Below are 17,567 nucleotides of genomic sequence, written 5' to 3' on the forward strand. Positions count from 1 at the left end.
ATGAATGTAATTTTGTAAAAGATAGAGACGCTGTATTGATTTTACTGAAATTACCATAAACAATTATTAATTTTGTCGAGATTAGATTTTATTACTTTTCGTTTATTTATTAATTTCGAACTTATTCAAACTAACAAATTGTACTTAAATAATTTAATAAACTTTTAATAAAAATTGTAAGCTTTAAGATTTATGTTTTATAAATCTTATGTTAAAACTTACTGTTCCTTTTTTTCTTTTAGGTTTATGCAAACCAACTAAAGGTACAGAAGACTTGGATTATGAGGACGATACACCTTTCGATGACGACGACGAGGAGGACGAAGAGGAAGATGATCTCGGCACCGCTGATGCACCACCACAAATCTTATCGGAGAGAATAAGCATTCGTGTAAAAGCCGGAAGCACCGTTATACTACCCTGTCAGGTGATTCACACAGGTTTGTAGAACAGTGGTCTCTTTCATTCGTCATTTAGCACGTTTTTATAAAGATTTCTTTATCTTTATGAAATTATATTTAAAAAATTCTGAAAAGTTTTTATGGCAAACTGTTACAGAAAATTATGCCATCGTGTGGCTGAAGGACAATAAGATCCTATATTTCGAAACGCAGCCGCAAATAGAAGACTCAAATAGGATCGTACGATTGCCGAACAACAGCCTGGCGATCTACAACGCGTCGGTTAACGATTCTTCCAACGATTACAAGTGCAGTATCCTCCGGCACCCCGATAGCATAAATTTAACTCATCGTTTGCTGGTCGAGCCTGACAGAACGCATCAACCTGCAGCCTCACCACCGCCGCAACACTCGCATAAGGGAATCATACGTGTGATACCCTCGCGACGAGTCGAAGTGAATCAAGGAGAGACTATCAAACTCGGCTGCGAAACAGACACGCAACCATCGCCAGAAATTAAATGGTTTATCGAGGTAAAAAATATAACAATGTTTATTAATAATGATATGATACTATCTCTTATTTCATCATTTTGTAAAGATATATAATTCGTATAATATTAATAATTATATAAATACGCGCGTTTAAAAAAAATATATGCTGATAGACGTGGTATTAAAAAAAAAAGAGATAAAAAGGCGAAATTGATTTTATTTATTCCTTCTTTTCTATAGAACAAGAAGGTAGATGGCTATGATCCCGACGTGATTTTGGATGGCAATTACATCACGATAAGAAATGTAAACAGATCTCACAGTGGTTTTTATCAATGTCTCGCAGAGGATGGTTCAAAAACGCCAGCGATGGAAGCGATCAACGTCATTGTACATTGTGAGTTAATTGTTCATGATTTCAGTTTGATTAAGGTTTTTTCGACTCTTAATAATGTTTATTTAAAAATATCTTAACATTATTTATTGACTTTATGACAGATGTACCTGAGATAGAGGTGAAGAGGAACATAGTTTATAGCGGCGAAAGTATCGAATCGGAAATGACGTGCATTGTGAGCGCCTATCCCGAGGCTATAATAACATGGCATAAAGACAACAAGGAAATTATACACAAGAAGGGATCGACAATATTGCATCATGGAAATATGAAAGGCAACAAAACAAAACACGTTTTAAAAATTTTGCACACTTCGATAAAGGACTTTGGGGAGTACAAATGTCGCGCTCAGAACAGTATTGGTGAAGACACAAAGTCTATTCTTTTAACAGGTAATCATTATTATTTTATAATAAAAAGGAAATGTTATAAAATTTGTTGAAAAATTCTCATTTGCAAAATGCATTTTAGGTATACCCTCGCAAGCAAGAATATCTGGCGCTGAAATGACTAATAATGATGCGGGAATTATTCTGAAATGGCGTCTGGAGAGTCACTCACCGATCAAAGAATACAGGGTAAATAGACTTTTACGATGAACATGAAAAATACTAAAGAGTAATATAATCGTATAGAAAATTTTGTAAAGTACAAAATTCGGTAAAGTACAAGCAGATATAAGATACAATTTTTCTACTTGCAGCTGCAATACCGTCGCAAGGGTGACGAGAAATGGAAGGTTGCTGAGCCTGAAGTCAAAGATGGTAAAGGAAGTCAATTTACCGTGGAGTATCCGATTGAAGAACTTCGGCCTGGATCTTACGAGGCAATCCTTACGGCTAGAAACGCATTCGGGTGGTCTATCCCATCGGAACCGCACACGTTTACTGGTGGTACGTATATATATATATATATATATATGTATATTTTTATTTTTATGCATACTATTCAAAAAAACGTTATACGTTATTAAATTATACTTTTGCTTTTGTATTTTAAAATATTTTTATAATTTATATCTCGTATAAATATTTCGAATTAAATAAAAAATGCTATTATATCTGCCCTAAATATTTCATCAGTTTTTTTTTCCACTGATGGAGAAGGGGGAAAATCCTTTATGGATACCTCGGGACGGCCCGGGTTATGCGGGATTGATTGTGAGTGCAACGGAGCGCGGGCATAATAATCCCCGCTTATTCTGCACGTTACCCGCTAACCCTCACTCCACCTTTGTCAAAAAAGACCTGACGTGATACCTGCATCCGGGCAGAATATTTTATCAGTTGTTTATTATATCGAATTATATGTAGATTAAACTTGTGTGATTAAACATTTTCTAAATGATTCTAATATATATATATATATATATATATATGTAAAGTGATAATATTAAAGTTTTCTTTCTTTTTTCAGATTATCCATCTGAGATGGCACAAAAAGGTACGCACAACGCAATAATTGTTTTACGAATAGAATTTATTATCTTTAAAGATTTCTTTAAAGTCGTTAATTTTTAATTTTATTATATTTGCAGACGGAAACTCGGCAGCTATCCAAACTCCCAGAACTCTTCTAGCGATGATCCTAGTCGTTTTATCTTGTGCCTTCACAAGCCTGTAACTCTTTACTTAACTCTTTAAACTATGTAGGTAAGTATAACGACATAAATATTTCAATAATGTAAATTATTAGAACCAATTTTTTTAAATAACCAATTTGTGTTTATTTCGCAGGTAATTGCTACAGCCAAAGCAACCACCAGCAGACGCTATGGTGGATTTATTAATGTAGGAACACTTAGGAGAGATTCGACGCACATAAAAGTTTCATTGAAATCTTGTAGCGCTTTCCACGTGCATCTTATTACACTATGCTATCATATAAATGGATATTTTTTTTAAACACGTTATTGACAGATACATTAAATATATATACAGTTGTTATATAAATTTCGAAATTTTTGCACACAACTCGCCTAGGTGTTCCATTAAGATGTGTTATAAAAGGAAAAATAAGCATTTTAATTGTACTTCGTAAAATCACAAATACCTATTAAAAGGATATTGTACTTCAAAATTATATACATATATATTTATGTATATGTACACATGCATACATATTGATACGTACATACGTACATACATATATGCATATGCACATATACACATAACATAGTATTCACTGTACATGCGTTAGCTCACAGAGAGACATGATCATATTATTATAATTTATTTTTGTATGCTTAAGATTATATTAGAATCGTAATGAAAAATGTTGCTGAATGCCCATGTGTGTACACTGATTTTATTAATTCTGAAAATCATGTACAGAAATGGTATTTGGTCTGTTGTCAATGTACACGTGAAAAAAAGCATGTACCTAAAATATATAATAACAGAAAACTGTAAACATATAAAGAGTACTATTATTACGATACGATTACGATGTATAACGAGTAACGAGTCAACAAGCAGAGTATAGTTGGAAGCGATTATAATGCAATCATCACATAAGAATTAAGCATTAACGCTAGATGCACACATGTCGCGTATGTTTGCTCCCAACGAAAAAAGCGAATTGTTTTTTTATTTACACTTATGTTTCGAATGTATAATGCAATGCGTGAATGATTGGGGCGAATATGAAAAAGAGAGAAAGTGACATTCTATAGCGTTTTCTATAATAGTTTGCTAGCTTTTAGCGCTGATATGTTGTTATATTGATTTATAATTAATGTTACATGCAGTACTTTTAAGCGTAATCCTACAAACTGCCCATTAGAGAAACAGTGTGCTCGTCGTTAGATATGAATTATATACATGTCTCAAATAGCCATTTCTATTGTAAAGTATTCAGATTATTATGTACACAACGTCTATATATATAATTTTAATACTTGTTTTAAAAAGACGATGTATATATATTTCATGTTTTAAATCTTATCGTTACAAATAATTATATTTATGTAATATTGTAAATTTTACAAAATTGAATTATTATTGTCTTGACATTTTTCGATGCCAATTTTTCAATGACATTTTTAATTACGTTTACAAAAATTATAAATGCTTATGAGAAATAATATCACAAAATACAATTTTACATTTTACTTATTTTATTATGTCGAGCATATTATAACTTTAATTGAATTGAAATTGAATTAAATTTGAAACTTTAATTGAAATTTAATTTAAAACTTTTATCTACAACTATCTATAATTTATCTACAAATTTTATCTATATGTATAAATTTAATTTGAAAGATATTTTAAGATTTATTTATGAACAAAATTGCCAAATGGCTATGAAAAACATGCAATAAAAAAGACTAAAGTTTTGTTATCATTACTAATTAATCTATTAATTATTAAAAATTTTTTGAATGTACACTTTGAATAATAATAAAAAAATTATTTAATACAAATATAAAATAAAAAAATTTATTTAATATAAATATATACAATACATTTTTTACATTCTTATATTTTTTAAATTTTGTATCAAACATCGTCTTTTTAAATTAGCTACGCACATTTTTTTATATGTACATATTTATAAGTTTATTTTAAATGTCGGCAATATATATACATAAGAACAGCTATTATTTAGTTAAAACGCTTATAAGACATTATATTGATATATACACCTGATGCGTATAAATATAGCTTCAACTGTTGCCTTAATCAATGTAACATGTACAATCAGGAATAATGAAAGATACATTAACTTATAAGATTATACTGACAAATGGGTAATAAACACAGTACATCAATATATGCTGCGCATTTTATTACAAGAAATTAACACATTGTCTCACAAAGCAAAGTATATAAAATTCAAATTTTAAATTTTATTATATATTGTTGTATTAAATATAATAATATTTTCTTTTCAAACTATGTACTTTGTGAATCTTGAATAAATATATATCTTAGAAAATCTATTTTTTTAGAAATAGAAAAGACCTACACATGTTTCTTGTAATACTTTCTTGTTATTGATATTTTTTTTAGAAATAGAAAAGACCTACACATGTTTCTTGTAGTACTTTCTTGTTATTGATATAAAAATAGTAAAAGTATAGATAGTAGATTTTCTTTAAGATTTCTTTTAATTTTGTCGTGTACAATAAGAAAAAAGAAGAAAGAGAAAATTTCTAAAAAAAAATTCAATTTTATGAAACATTTAAAAAAATTTTTTTAAATTGTATATAAAAATATACTTCTAATTATTTGTATAATACTTTTAATTATATAATTAATTAATTTTTCACATTTTCTTTAGATCACATCCATTAATTTACAGTGAAGAAAGAGGTAAATTTGTGTATAAATTAATTAACATTGTTAATGATTAGAACTTTTTAAAAAATAAAAGAATACTGATTATTAGAAAATTGTAAAAATCTTTATTTCAAAAATTGAGCGACGTCTCCTTTGGATATAAATCATTAATAAATCTATTATATCTCTTAATTAAAATAAAAAAAGAGTATTTGAACTTATAATGCATTTTGCTAAATCTTTTAAAGAAAATATCTAACGTGCGAAAAAATAAATAAAGATTCGATATAAACCAATGATCATCAGAAAATAAATCATGGCTTAAAATTCATAAGCGGCAGTACGTGCGATACGCGTAATTTCTATAACAATCGGAAAATATATATGTATAACATACACGCAACATAATTATTATTTTTTTTAAGGAGTAATACAAATATTTTGACAAAGGTTGGGAGCGCTTTTCATAATCGCATCTGTAACGTGCATGACGAATCAAATCGCGAGTGTAGGAGTTAATGCGCGATTTTACAAGAATTCTTCCACGATCAAAAATAAGATACATATTCTTTGTTTCACGGATGATTGACTAAATAGGATGTGTTCCTCGCGAATTTCGTAGGTATGTATATCAGATAAATCTTATCGCTGAGATTATAAATTCAAAGTATATAAATTGAGTCGAATCAATGAAAAAAATTGTAATATTTTCTATTACTTGCACTGTAAATGCATTTTTTTGCGTTTACTATTATGAGATTCATGTTAATAACTTTTGGGAAAAGCTGATCAGATAATAATCGTACAACAATTTTGTCCCGGCGTTTTATTGAAAAGTGTATTTTTGTATAGTATTTTGTATGTTTGGTAAGAAACTTATTACATTTTGTGTGTCTGCGTACTTTTAGGTGTTTTAATGTGTTATATATTCTTACGTTGAATTGTTGAAGATGGACCGAAACATTCAAATAAATGCGTTCTTTTATTTTAAAAAATTTAAATTATTTGCGTTCTTTACATTCTATGCTCCTATTGTCTTTCCTTTCTCCATAACGGATTCATACAGCAATATTAGAACAGAAAGAAGCCTGAGGCTATAAATATTGGGGCAACTTATTGTTAGCATCGATAAGATATTATTAAAGATCGTTAATCTCGGATAAATTTCATGACTGTCAAGTGGGCTCAGAGGTAATAGAAGATTGATGACTGTATTACTGGCTGTTTAACAATTGATTGCACGAGTTATTTATAATATATAATGAATATTTTATTCATTCAGCTATCGCTTTATTCTTAAAAATGCATAGACCTTTTATGTAGTTCTTTTATGTAGTTGAAGACTTTTATTATAATTGCGAGATCTTTAATTATTATATAAAAGTTGTAGGAGACATAAGATTTTAGAAAAATTTTTAAAAAGAGCAAATAATATACGTTGTCTTTGTTTGGACTCTCATCAATGTCAAACATTAAAAATAACGAACAGTTAGAAATAAAACAAAACAATTACACATAAAATAAAATCGGATGTACAAAAATTAATAAAAAATTAATAAATTACAAACGTAAAATAAAGAAAAGCTCAAAAAAATAATAAATGTTTTATTATATTAAATTACAGATTTGCTATCAACAATGTATGACAAATATTAGTACAATAAAACAATTATTTTGTTATTCTTGCTACATAAAAGATCTATATATTTTTGAAAATAAAACAATAGTTGGATGAGATTTACTTATTTACAATAGCGCGCAGTGAGATTTTTTTCAGTCACGCTACATTCTGTAAGACCATCGGTCTTTAATATAAAATTATAATTTGATTTTGATTATAGTTTAATAAAATATTTAATTAAATATAAAGAAAAGGCTTAAGGAACAAGACAAATGGAGTTAGGATTTAAAAAATTTTTAATGTGCAACAACTTTAATTATTATATAAGTATTATTATAAAAGTAATTATTATAAAATTTTTTTACAATAGATATACATAAATATAATGCAAACGTAATTTTATACAATAATATCTTATACAATCTTAATATAATATATAATGTGTACATAATTAAATTAAATTTTATTATAAATATAAATTTAATTTTTATCCAATAATCTTTGTTATAATTGTTTTCTTTTTCTTTTTTTATATTATATTTTATGATTTATATATAATTTATATTTAATGATTTTTTTTATTTCTCTGAAAAAATATTACATTATTTTTATATTTTTTCCCTTAAATATAAATTTAATGTTAGAGCTTTAATTTTATAACTTTAGATTTAATTTTATTAAATTTTATTTTCTTTTCTAATATCCTAATAGCCCTAGACCAAATAGATCTCACTCTACTTGCTGGTTACACTAGCAAAAATACGCGATAAAGCGATTTGGGGATCCTAATTGGGAATTCGCAATAAGATTTAGGAAATCATGATCATATATATTTTTTACGCCTTTTCGTCAGTTTACCATTTTGACGACGTATTATATTTTTCCAGCCAGTTGGACCTACCTTTGTTGCTCCTGGCTATAGTTATCTTAACTCGATTTCTACGAGCCAAGAATTGAGGAAGAAAAATAACTTTTTCTACTGCCGTTAATAATTATCACCGGCAAATAAGACGACTTATATTCATTTAAGATCGTATGATATTATAATACAATCGTTTTGTAAACGCGTACCGTTAGTCGTCGAAAGTTGCAAAAGATATATAACAAATATAATCATGTATATACCGAAAAAATTGTACTCTAAATGTAGACTTTATAAGTCTTCTTAATAGATATTCTTAATAAATAAGAATAATTTTTTACGTGATATATTATAAAACACCTTATTTATAATGAAATTAAAACTATTGTATATTAATATATTATATATATTTAACTTGTCAAAATTTTAATAAATAGCAAATGTCCATTTGTAAAATTGCTTTTTTTATTATTGAGATTCATAATTTCAAATATTAAATAATATAATGATAAGAAAATATTCTATTCAGTATATATATTCTTACTTGCTAAGAATATCTGGAAGTACTCTACTCTTTAGAAGATTTTTCTCTTAAACTGAGAAGATCTTTTTAATGTTTATTTTAAATAAATATATTATAAAGTTAAATGAAATATTCTTAAGCTGAGAATATAATTTTTTCAGTGTATGTAAAACATATTAGCATGCATATCAATCCCTCTGTCGGCGGGTCATTAAACATTTGTATCTTTAAAATTGTTTTATAAAAATCTAATATATATAATTAAAATAAATATTTCATGTATGGCTTGCATAAAACTGGAATAAATCATATATTTTTATTTTTTTAAACAATTTTCTTTTTCTTTCAATTTTTATATACAAATGGTATATCTATTTTAATAAAAGTTAAAAAAAAAGTAAATGAAAAATGTAATATACAATTTTCTCTTGAATAGGTACAAAAAGAAATTTTTTTATAATTTAAAATTGACCTAGAGTACGGTATGCATGCATTCCGCCGTCTGAGGGTTAAAGCAACGAATTTATCTACATCTTTATCTACAAGCCTATTAATCTACATCTACAAATTTCTACACAAATCCGTTGCTTTAAAATATAATAAAAGCTTTTTATCACTCACCGACACTGATGTGCAACAGCGGAGTTGTTGATATTGAAGTTACGTTGCCTGTAACATACAAATGTAAAGTATAAATTATAGCAGCGCTTAAAATAATTAATATTCAAGAATTTATTATTATATATACTTATCAAATTATTATTATGTACTCATCAAATTTTATATTCAATGCGTACAATAATAAGCAGATATATACAATAAATATCGAATAATTTTATAATTAAAAAAAGAACTATTTTTTAAATAAACAGGCTTTTATAAGATTTATGTTAAGATCTTTATCTTTGAGTTTCTTTTGTTTAAATCATTCAACTAAATAGACTGAATTAAATAATATATGTGATTTATAATAATTAATCTACAAATAATAATATACAAATTATATTTACCCTAAGGTTGCTCCGCCGGTGCAGGATGTCTGTCCTAGACCTCCTCCTTCTTTCAGATGTCAGGATTGTCAGGAACTATCGTTTTAGACGCGCGATATACTTTTTTTAATTTGTTTAAACTGTACAAAAGTAAAAACGCGCGATAATTTGACGGCACTCCCGCATTTTTACGCGCGATACTTTAACGGCACTCCCGAATTTCGGAACGAGATCGAAAATCCCATTTCATCACGCACGAGAATCATACTTGGAGTCGACAAGTCGGGCACGACCAAACTCTAAGCAAGAATTAAATCCGAAGCGGAAGAAGATGGAAGCTCGAGAGAATCGATCGCGAATGGGGTTCGCTCGATTCTTGTTCGTGCAGATTCGCATCTCAGGCCGACTCAAACTCATTAGGCACGATTTCGGATGAGTACATGTGTCTATCATACAGACAGTCCACATGATACGTCATAGGGCTGGTAGACGGATCAAGAGGAACACCCATTTCATGAATGTTCAACAATCTGAACATTTGTCAACTGGATCGGACATCTTTATCGAGCGTAAATTATGATCTAAATCCTCCAGTCGACGTCCTCAATGCGATACGTAATTTCTGGTAGACAGTGCAAGAAAAAAGGCCCATCAACCATTTATTCCCACAATCGACCGACCTCTAATCGGTTAGGACTGAAACCCGTTGCCGAAGTAGACCGTGCTCTCAACAACCGATTATCGAGCGTTAGCTCAATATTAACTACGCGTTCATGTATCTCTATACACGAATCTTACGTCTACCTACGCGGCTGGCATTCACCTCAGCCGCGATATTGAGGCGTGCAAACGTTGTTGTCCAGTAAGAAATGACGATTGAAAAAACGCCAAATAAACGCCGATAAACGACATCGATTCGACATCTTCTTCAATCAATCATTTTTTACTGGAAAGCAATGCTGAGAGAATCTCATTTCGTTGGCGTTAAATACGATCCCTGTATAACAATAATTTTGTGATTGAAATCAGGATATTAAATGAACGACTATGATCGCGCCGAAGTCGAGATGAATGTAAATGATAGCACGCTATACATATATGTCACCGAGATCAAATGTTATAATTTTATTTACGTATTCGGAATCCCGTTAAACGTATTTTATTTAATATTATTATTTAGCATATTATCGTCGCGAGAAACGCGTTTACGGCGCGCTCGACCTCAAGGTGACTTAACGCGAGACGCACGTGTCAGCGCTGGCGCCGGAGTAAGAACACGTGCGCGCCGTACGCCTGCCAGACTCGAAATGAATGGCGTACGACTGTCACGGGTTACGTACGCCGCGCGCGCCGTCGTACTCTCCCCTCTCTTACTACGCAACGCAAGACGTCAAGGAGAAGGGGGAATATGCTCTCTCTCTCTCTCTCTCTCTCACTCTCTCTCTCTCTTTCTTTGTTTCTTCATCTCTCCCACGTCACAGTACAAATACTCACTACCTATGTAATATTTGACGCGTTAAAATAGGTACATCAATCACAAATATTATAATTCTAAAATATGTAGAAATTTCTTAATTAAATGATTTTTGATAGTCGATACATTTAACGTACTTTAAAGTACATGAAGTGCGATTACTAAATATAATACGTATTGAAACCAAAGCAGTTTTATGACTTGCTAATATACGAACTATACAACGATTCTATTTCCTCTCTTATTATTACATTCATTATAATGAACATACTATAACCAAAATTATGTTAAGATATTAACAATTATTTGTGAAAACTAGAAATCTCTATTATACATATGCATTTATTTATTAAACATAACTAAATGTACATTAATAATAAAAAATATATTGAGAAAAAATTTATTGAGTATAGATACAATTACAAATTATAACTACCTATATGTTATAAAAATTTGTCATGTTATATATTAAATAAATTTTCTCTCTCGTCGTAACTATATTTAATTATTTCTATATATTACTCGTGTATCTGTCTTCTTCTTTTTTATAAGAGAAGAAAAGAGAAAGAAATAAAGAGAAAAAGAACAGATATTTTATTATTTTAGTCTATCGTCATTTTTAAAAACATTAAAATTTATTAAAAATTAATATTTTAATATTTATTACAAAAATATTTTTTATGTGTATGTGTGTGTGTGCGTGTGTGTGTATGTGTGTGCTTATTATAGATTTTTCTTTTTAAATTATTCGGTTAAAATATGAATTTTTTATCTGAATTTTTATCTTAATTATTTAATTTATAAAATAAATTATAATAGATAATATTACTAATATATAATATTACTAATAGATTATTATATAGTCATAACTAAAAATATAATTAAGTGATTTATATGAATTGAAGAATATTTGAAACTAATAAATTAAATAAATTAAATATATAAATAAATAACTTTGCAGTTCTTTGTACTTATGATATAATTCTTAAGGCTACTGGTACGTTCTCGGCCGAATCGTTAATTTCGGATTAATTTTTTTTATTCAAAAAGTACCAGGTCAAAAAGCGACGACACTATATGATGCTAAGGTAAGTGGAATAACAAAACTATATATATATTATTTACCAGCGATATTATCAAATTTATTACCTAAATTTTAAACATAAATAGCAGATGTCACTATACGTAAACAGTAAACATCGAGAAAGCGAAAACATTGCCATTAATGAGTTGATATATGACTTTCAAACAATATTTTTACTTATGTTTGGAAAGTTCTTCTCAAGAGCAACCACATTTAGTTGCTAATATAATTTTTAGTGCTTTAAAATCTTATATTGTATTGTAAAAAGTTTTCAGTCTCTCTAAAGTCAATAATAGTGAAATAAAATTTTGTATACAAATAATTTTAAATATAAAGAACTCGTCATGTCATCTAGGCGCAAAACGAAAAAGAAAATAACCCGGCTCATGTACCAAGAAAAAGTTAAAATTTATCAGGAAGCGAATGCAGGTATCGATCTAAATGAAATTGCTGCTAAATATAAAATTGGTATATCGACAATTAAACAAATAAAGAAGAATACAAAATATGAATCGGTGGAGCGAGAAATAAACCTACGAACAAGAACAATACGGCCTAGTAAATATAAAGATTTTGACAATCAATTGAAGAAATGGTGTTTAGAGCAGAAAGAATCAGGAAAGGAAATTACCCAGAAGCTACTTTGTAAGAAAGCAAAAGAAATCATAAAAATTGGGATACCATCACCAAAGAAACTATTAAATTTCCTGGAATTATTTAAAAGACGTTACAATATTGAACTACAGTCTAATAAAGCCCAGTATAAAAAAATGGATCAACAATTGTTTAATTGGTTGCTAGAACAAATAATAAAAAAAGTTAATATTTCAGACAAGATGCTTAGTGATAAAACATGGGAACTTATGAACAAGTTTGATGAATCATCAACAAATGACGCAAAAAGAATGTGGCTGTATAGATTTAAAAAATGTCATAAGATTCTAACAAAACCTGATATTTTACAAATTTTCGATAAAAAAAATGATGCGACCGATCTACCTGATTTGAATAAACAACTATTTGCTTGGTTAATAGAACGGAAAAAATCAAAAAATATAATTTCACACAAAATGCTTATAGATAAAACATCGGAACTTATGGGCAAATTTAATAAACCATTAACAAAAAAGGAAAAACAAAGTTGGCTGTGTAAAATTTGTAAACGTTATAATAAACAAATGTTTCAAAAAATGAATGAGATTTTGGAAAGAGATGATGGTACCGATCAATCTGATGCTAAAATGTTTATTCAAAAATTCAGTCAGCGATTAGAGAAGGAAAATATTAGTAGAGATAATATTTATAGTATAGTCAAACCAGACCTTATATGGAAAACTCTTCTTTCTCTCTTGCTATATAATGCAGACGAAAGAAAAATTGAAGAGGAAATTGATATTACAAAATTAAAAGAGAACCATTCAATTATTATATTTTGCAGAAATGTTACTGGCAGTCACAAACTACAGATATCCACATGCGAGCCTACAAATAAAAATCAAGGAGTGTCAGAACATCGTAAGCCATCGCTTGTGCTCCATAAATTGAAAGAAAATATCTCGACGGAAGACTCGGAAGAAAAGGATTATTTCGTACATTGGTACAATAATCTGTTTAAGACAAGTGTGAGAGAACATCAATTAGAAAAAAATATAACGGGAAAAGTGCTTTTACTTATTGATAATTACGTGCAACATATCTTCTCGGAAAAAAATATTAATACGAAAGATGACGATTTCGAAATAGTATTCCTTCCGACAAACATAGTCTCACTTTTTGAACCATTGTATCCAGAGATTATTAAAGAAGTCAATCACATTTTTTATAATTATTTGTTAAAACATGTACGCAAGTCTTCTTTTAGAGATAAAGAATTCGATAGAGAGTACAATTATAATTATTGTATATCTACGGTCTGGAAGACGTGGCAACTTCTTAAGTCTGAAAATATAGAAAAATTATGGAACAGATTTTTAAGACAAGATCATCGACACAAGAAGATTCTTCGACATAAACTGTCAGTTCACAGGAGTTAAGTAATACAGTTTCTGACAAAATTCATACGTTCGTTGAAGGCACAGGAAATATTAAAAATACTGAAAAAAATAAACCAAAAATAAATGATCCAACTGAAAGCTCGAACAAATCAAACATAGTAATTGAAAGTACATTGTGCAGCAACACCAATTCAAATGAAGAAATGCTCAACAATTATGAAAAAGAAGAAGAATGTCAATAAAAACAGAAAAATAATAGAAGCAGTGAGAAGATTATAGAAAGAAAAATGTTCTTTGAAGATTTTTAAACATGATGTATGATGTAACGGAATAAAAATGTATTTATCCAGAAAATCTATCAAAATACCTCTACTTTTACGAAATAATTAATGCGGAAAAATATTAAAGACGACTTGGAACAACAAGGAAGCACTAGATACGCAGGACATCAAAAGTGAAGAAAAGTTCACCAGAGATTTAAACTAGAAATTGGAAATATTTCAAAATTATTCATGCAAATGTGACTCAAGGTAAACTTGTTGTTTTGCATTTTTTTTTTCATTAATAACATTTAAGTTCTTATTATCTTATTAATTTCATATGTGTAAAATAAAATATTCTTTGCATTATTTAAAAATACCGATCATCAAGTGAACAATAATTTTTTATTCTACTTGTAAATAATTTTCAAATAGTAATATAATATAAAATTATTATTAGTTATATAAATTTAATAAATAGTAATATATTTTTTAACTAAAACTTTTTATAACTAATGATTTGAAATTTATAATAGTCTCTACTTACTAGAAAAGATATAATTCGAAAGAAAAAAGCTTTTAAAAGATATTAAACTCATTTTTCTCTGATGTTTAAAAAAATAAATATATTTTAATCAACAGAATTAGAATTTTAATATCTTTTTAATATTAACATTTTGCCTACCGTCTGAAATGAGAATATGCAGAAAAGATTACATACTAGTCGTATATTTAAGCAAAAAAATTTTAATCTTTCACGATATTTTCAAGACGGATTAGTACTAAATTCATCAAATTAATATGCAAGCGAATGATGTCAGTGATATGAACATAATTTTATAATTAATTCTCTGTTTATTTAATATAAAACATTTGCTTATTTCAGTTATATTCAAATTGTATTATATAATATACTATAAAACATAGATTTTATTATATAGTATATTGTTAAATATTATATAATATATTTCGATTCTATTTTATATTATATTTCGTAATAATTTATAAATTTTTTTAAAGTTCATTTGCAAATTGTGGAAAAATTGACTGTGAGTAAATACCGTTTTATATATAAATAAAAATTATGTAAATAAGTTTGTGTTTGATATTGTATCATGATTTCGATAATTTTGACGATTTTATTGTTTAATTGAGCGGAATTTCTGGATGATGAAATTTACTTCGAAACTGAATGTACTTCTTTGTATTTTGCGTTTTGTGAGGATTTTGGACCTTACCGTTTCGATGAATTCTGATAATATTTATTTGGAAAGCAAGCTAAAAAATACCCATCGTGTTGACGTCATCAATTTAAAACAATTTTCCGTAGGTGTGACTTTATGTAATATTGCGTTTTAAACTAAGAATGCAAAAAATTATACTTTGAAAAAATGAACAAATTATGTAAGTAACTAGTTTTTAAGTAATGAAAAAAACAAAAAATGAACTATTTATATAAAATATTAAAAAATTTTAAGTATATTAATTTTAACATATTGCGCCAAAATAATTAAAAAGTGATAATTAATAATTCTATTATTGCAAACTAATTATTATTATTATATTATTTTAATTACCCTAGGAAATAGATACACATATAATAGATTTATTAAAAAATGTACTTAATTGTTCCTTGATTAAATTTGTATTATTAGTATATGTTTCTATTCGATTACTATTCGATTTGTGCTGTAATGTTTATATTATATTATTAAAATATTTATGCTTTTCGGTTTGTGTAAAAAACAGACATTTTGGAATGATCAAAAATCTATCAGTTTGCGTGCTAAAAGTGAAAAGATTGTCGAAATACTTGTATTAATATAAAGAAACGTGCGACTTCAATTACATAAGATAAAGCCAGAAGAGATTACGCGATAGAAGAGTTTGTGTATTTTAAAATTCCAGTAGGTTAAGATGTGCATTCATGTAAGGAGCTTAAATATCATTCATAAAAACTTCCATTAAATTCTTTTGTGTTGATTCAAGTAGTTATTAGTGTGTTATTTACAATTTTCGGCTTGATTTGTTAAAAATGAATGCTTGAACTTTGAGAAATGTTTTGTATATTTTCATAAGAAATATTTTAATTTCATAAGAAATATTTTAATTGAATATTATTAAATAAATGCAGTAGTTCCTCAGATATTTCTTTGTTGAGATTAATACTTCATAAAGTTTTGAAACACTGTGGAAATTTCTATCGCCGATCACGTGAATGTGCAATCTTTCCTACCTAATAAGGATAATTTGCCCAAAATGTTAGGAAAGTTTTGCGTAGAGATTTTGTTTATTTTAATGAGAGATTAATATAAACTAATTTATTCAATTAGTTTCAAATCAAACAAAAATACTCTTTTTATTTTTACCTTATCTACATGTAAATATATTTTTACTTTATCTACATGTAAATATATTTTATATAAAGACGTATATACGTAAAATGAAGAGAATAAAATATCTAAAATGAAATATATAAGTTTTTGTTTTTTGCAAGATATTATATTTTTGTTTGTATTTTCTCTTTTGACTTCAGTCTACTTAATTTTTTTTAAATAGAACAATTTTTTATATTATTTTTTAATTTATTATTCTTATTATCATTATTATTTATTGTAGTAAGAAAACAAATTCTCTGATAACTTTTGATAGAAATAAGTAATTTACATTTGTGTCTTCAAACTAAAAATTATTTTTTTTACTTCTCTTCTATCCAAGTACGCAATCTCACCTCTCTGAAAAAACTATTGTACATTATCTTATTTTAGAAATAGTATATATATTAAAATGTTATTCATGAAAAATGCTTAACTTATCAAAGAATAAATTTGTAAACTTATTTTTAAAAATTAATAAACATTTAATTTTCAATGATTTTTCTCCAAATTGTGCGCAACCTATCCTCACTCTTTTGAACAATCTTTTAATTGTTTATAGCAAGAAACAAAATATCTCTATTAATAATTTTTAGTTTTTGAATTAGAAATACTTAACTATATATAAAAAAATACAATATTTCAAACATATATTATAACGAACTAAAATTTCTAAATTAAATTATATAACACGTTGCGTTGATTTAAATTCTAAATCATATATATTTATAGTGAAGAGAAATAACAAATTATTTTTGGGTGAAAGTAAATAAGCAAAATAATAAATTTTGTGGACATAGCACGGA

The 17,567-nt window shown here is 27.5% G+C and overlaps 1 protein-coding gene across 2 annotated transcripts in view; it reads left to right on the forward strand.

Annotated features, from left to right (window-relative positions):
- Positions 1-5,070, forward strand: part of LOC140669363 (lachesin) — a 61,245-nt gene extending 56,175 nt beyond the window's left edge. Inside the window, exons 2-10 of one of the 2 annotated variants that reach the window (XM_072899151.1) lie at positions 243-440; positions 559-935; positions 1,137-1,293; positions 1,395-1,685; positions 1,765-1,871; positions 1,997-2,186; positions 2,710-2,736; positions 2,831-2,941; positions 3,030-5,070. In XM_072899151.1, the coding sequence (XP_072755252.1) occupies positions 243-440; positions 559-935; positions 1,137-1,293; positions 1,395-1,685; positions 1,765-1,871; positions 1,997-2,186; positions 2,710-2,736; positions 2,831-2,916 (1,433 nt within the window). In that variant the 3' untranslated portion in view covers positions 2,917-2,941; positions 3,030-5,070. Of the gene's footprint in view, positions 1-242; positions 441-558; positions 936-1,136; positions 1,294-1,394; positions 1,686-1,764; positions 1,872-1,996; positions 2,187-2,709; positions 2,737-2,830; positions 2,946-3,029 lie in introns of both variants that reach the window. The other variant, XM_072899150.1, reaches the window with a different exon arrangement.
- The last annotated feature ends 12,497 nt before the right edge of the window (positions 5,071-17,567 follow it).

This window comes from Anoplolepis gracilipes, chromosome 9 (genome assembly GCF_047496725.1).
Source record: "Anoplolepis gracilipes chromosome 9, ASM4749672v1, whole genome shotgun sequence".
In the NCBI taxonomy this organism is placed as follows: Eukaryota; Metazoa; Arthropoda; class Insecta; order Hymenoptera; family Formicidae; genus Anoplolepis; species Anoplolepis gracilipes.